This window comes from Venturia canescens, chromosome 3, assembly GCF_019457755.1.
Source record: "Venturia canescens isolate UGA chromosome 3, ASM1945775v1, whole genome shotgun sequence".
In the NCBI taxonomy this organism is placed as follows: domain Eukaryota; kingdom Metazoa; phylum Arthropoda; class Insecta; order Hymenoptera; family Ichneumonidae; genus Venturia; species Venturia canescens.
Genome location: NC_057423.1, coordinates 5,906,505 through 5,912,504, shown reverse-complemented (window position 1 = coordinate 5,912,504; position 6,000 = coordinate 5,906,505). Strand labels below are relative to the sequence as shown.

Below are 6,000 nucleotides of genomic sequence, written 5' to 3'. Positions count from 1 at the left end.
CCACATTTCGTTGATCCAACAACTTTCTTTTTCTCAGTAAGGATAATACTAACGATTTACCAAACTCTTGAAAATATTTGGGAAATGATGGAAAATTTTCTGCACACTTTTAGATTCTCGTTGACTCACTAAACATGAGAATTCTTTAAAAAAATGATCTGTGGCTGAGAACTCGAGTCTAGAACCACATGAATGAGGAGTTCGAATCACTTTCTCTCACGGTTTTTCACCATCGTTCATCCTAAATACAATCAAACGAACGACGAATAGTTTCTGAAAGAAAAATATATTTATAAACATATTAAAAGAAAAGACAAACTTGTTTCGAGTTTCTCTAATAATTTTGTATTTGACAAGAGCCTGTCTCTTACGTGTGTGTGTGTGTGTGTCTATGTGTCCCATGTGTGTGTTATGTTAGTGTTTTTCGATGAGGACAGTCATGTGTGAACGAGTGTGTCAGTCAACAAATATACACGTGCGATGAGATTTTAGTCGTCTTAATGTTTTTAAGATTCTCCAAGCCACTTATCGCTCGCCTATGACGTGCTTACGTTTTTTTTACATACAGTATCTTGGATGAACAAACATATTATTTATCTGCAATACGATTAACCGCTCAGCGTACTCGTGTACACGAAATATTTACGTATATATGTACAAGGAACCTTCATTACAGTGTGTATGTATGTATAAACAGTACGACGGTTCGCAGCGTCTACGTGTGCCACTCGACGATTCAATATTGTTGTCCGTGTGTATTTCAATTCAATAATCCCGTGTAACTCGTATGGCGAAGAGACGCGGAAAATCATTTGACAACGATGACAAACGAAATGTGTAGAAAATTGATAGAATTCGTTTGAGGAGGGCACGAGTCGCAACATATAACACGTCAATATTAAATCGGCTGTCGCATTCATTTCATTTCTATCTTAAAATCTATTTCCCTCCATTTTATATAATCCGAGTAATAATAATATACAACCGTTGTATCGTTGAAGAAGATGCAGCACAGTCCGACGATACAAAGTCACTTTGTCCTATCTCGTTCGATGAACCATCACCACTGTTCATCAATCCTCTGAACACTTCACAGTCGCCCTTTAATCAACAAAATCTTATAAGTGTACATTTACGTTAAAGTATGTTTAGATTGCACTTTAATTTTTCCCGTTTAAACTCAACCAAAGTTCGGCGACAAAGTTGAAAGTTGAAGAGCGTTCGGCAGGCTGACGAATTATGACGAATGTTCGCGTCCGGTGACTCGGGCCTGAGCTCGCGAGTTGTGCCATCAGTAGAGTTCGTTGAGCAGGTATTGTTCCTCGTTCCAATCGATCAGTCCGTTGCACTCGGTGTCAGGCTGTACTCAACTGAGCTGATAATACTCAGGGGCAAAGTCGTTTGCGAGATTGCTGAGGAAGTTGAATTCCGAGGAGCTGTTGCTGTTGTCGGCAGAGGCTTGGTGGGCTGAAGCGTTGTGAGACTGTTGATGGGGGTCGGTGTAGTAATTGGCGAAATTCGTGTAAGTCTCGGTATTCGTTTCGGCCTGACCGGTGCTATCCGGAGGTGTAATGACGGCTGCTGTCGCAGCGGCTATTGCGGTGGCTGTTGTAGTCATTCCGGGTGCCGGAAAGGGATCGGGAGATGAGACATAGGCCGTTGGAATGCTCGAAGCTTCGCCACCTTGATGAACATGCAGTTGTGAAGTTTGATCGTAGTAATGATTCGTGTGACACTTGCCGGTTGTTCTGTAGTCACCGGAATTCGTGTGTAAAGAAGCCTGATGCGAAACGTAGCTCTCGCTTCCGTGATGCTGCTGCGTTTGTTGATGCGGCTGCTGCATTTCGTTGTAATAGTGCTGCTGCTGCTGTTGTCCAGGCTGCAACGAGACCGCGGTGTGCCCGTGCTGAGCTACGAGATTGTCACCGGTCGCGTGATACGTGCCACTCCCTGGATATCCGTAACCACCGCTCGACATGTAGCCATCCGTGGCAGCTCCATCGGTTTGTGGATTCGAGGAATAACTCTGCTGCTGCTGCTGCTGCTGCTGATGCTGTCCTGTGCTCGGGTAGGGAATGCTAGAACTCTGCTGCATATTTCTAGCGTGATATGAAGCGTGATAGGACACCGGATTAGATCCTCCTTGGGATTGATATCCGTTGTACTCCGTATTGGGGTATTGGGTCTGTTGCTGGTGAAATTGCATCGAGTTGGCATTGTAAACGGGCCTTGCCGAGGACGAACTCGCCGTTCTAGCGTGATGAGAAACCCTCGAAGGCACCGCCTGACTCTGTCTGTTGTACAGCGGGTGCATCTCGTTGCTGTACGCTATTCGTTGCTGATAACCGGCGATGTCTCTCGAGCAGTACGCATTCTGGGACTGATTGTGTTGCTGATTCGCGGCCGCGACATTTTGCCTGGTGTTCATTGGGAGCCCGTTCCTATAATCGAGATTCGTGGTTCCTTGATGATACACGTTCTGCTGCTGTTGGTTAAAGTGAGGCTGAGCAGTGGAGGGAATATTTCTGGCAGAGTGGGATGGCATCGCCGGGGGGTTGGCAACCTGCGGATGGATCATCGCACCAGTCATCGCACCGGGTACCGAACTCGTCGAGGACGGCGAACTTCTCGGTCTCTGCATGTAGCCAACGTGGCCAGGGGGCTGAATGCCGAGCGGACTACCCTGTTGCAACTGGACCGACACCGGGGTTCCTGGTGTCGAGGACGGAGTTAAGCTGCGCGAAGATGCTTGGCCCGGCAGAGCTGGGGTGCTGACCGTTGAATCTGGCATCGCCAGAAGCACACCGTTGCTCGTAACGGCACACAGTTCTTTGTTGCTCGAGGGAGGCGACTTCTTACTCACGGTTATCTGGTGCTTCGGCGGATTTGGACTTTTGTGTCCGGCTTCGATCTTCACTCTTACCTCATTGGCGACGCCAATTTTTTTGCAATTTATACTCGGCGAGGTAACTTCACTGCCGTCCTGAGACCTTGAATCCTCGTCGGCAATCATTTTTTCGAATGAACTCGAGACACTGTTCGTACTACCGACGCTACTCGCGCCATTGCTATTCGTGCTGAATCCCACGCTGCTATTGTTGTTGTTGTTGTTGTTGTTGTTGTTCGTTGCCGATGGCGTGTTGTTATTGTTGTTGCTGCTGCTCCCGGTGCGACCAGCACCAAGATCGGTTATCTCACCCAGAGAGCTACCCACGTCCCCAACTCCCGAAATATCACAGTTGTGGCAGCTCTTCTTCTCATCCTCGTCCATCGACAGCAGCTTGTCACTCTTGCTCTTCTCAACACCGTCGGAGGACGTGCCATCTTTTTCGTCACCATCCTCCTTCGAGAGCGTTTGTCTCTTGTGCTTCATACGACGATTTTGAAACCACACTTTCACCTGCAAACAAATCATTGTATATTGCATTTTGTCCGAGTCGATCTCAACCCCGAGCGAAGATACTTTGCGATCCAATGTGCTATGCCGGTTAAATTACTTGCTATTTGTCTCGTAACAACCGATCTATCATACTCGCGCGTTGCATTTACAAACGTCCAAGAAAAGAAAAAAAACATTGACGCGGTCGTAGTGTACGTAATCTTCCCAGAGCCCTACCTGCCTTTCCGTCAGATCCAACGAGGCTGCTATCTCTATTCTTCGAGGTCGACAAAGATATTTGTTGAAGTGAAACTCCTTCTCCAGTTCCAACAGTTGCGTATTCGTGTAGGCAGTTCGCAATCGTCTCGGTAAGCCATTTTCTGTAATGCAACATTGCCAAGTGTTTACAATCATATCAAGATATCATCTCAGTCTTTTTGCCATTTCAAAGCTCTTTCTATTGAATTTTTTTATAAAGACGAGCCTTGGACTCGACGCCTTGGACTAAATTTATTTAGCTAAAGAACGTCGAAAGCTGTAACACCAACTAAAATATACGAATCGCTCTATCCGACATATTTTCCAGTGTCCCCAGGCGAAATCGCCCAACATTCAGAACTTCCGCTCGGTTGGACATTCGGTAATTAACCGAGCCACGGGCGCAGGCGGCTCCTGTGCACGATCCCGGCGACGTTTTACACTCGCACGCCGATATTTTTTTTGCACGTTCTCATCTACGCGTCTTTCTTACCGCTGCGTTTTCCCTCGAGTAAAGAGAGAGTTTCAGGCTTCCGAGCCGGAGATGCTAAACTACCCCATGGCGCGCGAGCGGATGTAAGGGTGGCCGCGTCGCCCTGGGCTATGTGCATGCCTTTGCTAGCGGCTCGAAGTGAGATAGCAGCAAAAAAGAAGAGAAAAAAGAGAAACAGAAGAGCAGGGGGCGGGGGAGGCTCGAAGAAAAACGTCGAAGGGTGGCCCGTCGCGACAAAGGGCACGAACGAAACTCGCCACACTCAACGGTTAGTGGCGCAGTATGGCGAGGTTAAAGTATCGCGTGATTGACGCGGACCTCATCAGCATTTTCGTCTCTTCGACGATTGGCTGGACGGAGCTGTCAATCAAATATGATCCACGCCTATTCCGGCAGCCCTTTGCTTTTCACCCCTCTACATATACGCGCGCGTGTACATGCCGTGCTCCATCTATACTTTAATATCCGCTGCTCAAGAGAGCCTTGGGGCTGGAAGTGAAGGAGGGAATTCCATTTTACCTCCGTGGGATATAACATTATTGATTTTATGGTAAATTTGATTATTCAATTATTTAAAGGCCGTTCAATCATTCAATTTATGATAATCTCGATCGATAAAGTTGAAGTGTCTCTCGCGGACACGAGCGGAAACATTGACTCGGCCGGAAATTCTTTCGAGTCTCAATTTAAGTAGAGTGGATCCGAGTCGCAGAGAGCGAGGGAGGACGGCTTCAGAGAAAGAGAGACAAAACGCAACGCGTCATGTCGCCGGGCGAGATGACGAACTGTCAGCCACGGACATGGAACGACGAACGCGGAGTGACGGGATCGCGTGTGCAAAGTGAAATAGATAACGAGCTTAAAAATAGACCTCGATGTTCTTCACCTCTTCTCGCCCGTAACGCTTGAGAGAAACCCTCCTCGAGGTACGTACACGTACACTCCTGCGCAAACATCTGTACAACATAGTCTTTTCTCTACTGTTAAGTACACGAATTTCAAGAGACCTTCTCTGTAAAAATCTTTCGTCACTTAGGAGCGGACCAAGTTGAATTTAATTACCGCGTTTCGAGAAAATGTCTCAGGCTTTCTCGTATAATTGGATCCTTCTTTTTTCAATTCACACTTCAGTGTGCAAGTGGAAGAAAAAAATGTTTTATTTTCTTCAGGTTTAAACTTGAATGTTTGGAACGATCCGGAGCCTTTTTTCAGACGCTATCCACGGAAAAGTGACGTGAGTTTTGCTCGAAGTATACGAGCTGATAAATTCTGCTGCAGCTCGGCCCGGAAAGCTCGGAAATAACAATTGACCGCAAAGGGTAGGCGGACGGACTTCCAAAAGTGTATCGGCGTGACAGATGTCCGTATTATTATTATTTCGAGCAGGTCGTCAGTCATCGAGTGAGGCAGTTGTGGGGACTGAGAAGAGGCTTCTTCGGAGCACTGGTTGAGCCAGGGGCCGACGGCCGTCGCTCCGCGTATAAATGCGCGTGGACCGAGTCTTTCTTCTCCGTTGTTCAGTAGGCGAATCAAAAATCTTTCGGCGTGGCCTTTTTCGCGACACGACGATTGACGGGATTATGACTCGTGGCTGTTTTCATAACGAAATTCTCGTTCGCCCGTTTCTCTTGTGCGCGTACTTTTTGACGCCTCTGAACTTCACTAGCTCCGCAGAAAATGCCTTCGCTGTACTAGAAACCGGCAAGGGCAGCGCGGAAGAATGTGAACTTGCTGCCAAGAAGTACGAGGGGACGAGAAAATCATTAATTTTATGCGAATACACGAGCCATCGATCACGTTTCATTTTTCAACTAATTGATCACTCTCGCACGAAATTAATAACCATTTTGGAGTTCGGTGTTCCAGTGGA

The 6,000-nt window shown here is 47.2% G+C and overlaps 1 protein-coding gene across 1 annotated transcript in view; it reads right to left on the bottom strand.

The window, feature by feature from the left end:
- Positions 1-322: 322 nt before the first annotated feature.
- pb (proboscipedia) overlaps positions 323-6,000 on the bottom strand; it is a 28,397-nt gene continuing 22,719 nt past the window's right edge. Inside the window, exons 2-3 of the mRNA XM_043414297.1 lie at positions 3,617-3,759; positions 323-3,400 (exon numbers count right to left, since the gene is read on the bottom strand). Of these exons, the coding sequence (XP_043270232.1) occupies positions 1,367-3,400; positions 3,617-3,759 (2,177 nt within the window). The 3' untranslated portion in view covers positions 323-1,366. The remainder of the gene's footprint in view (positions 3,401-3,616; positions 3,760-6,000) is intronic.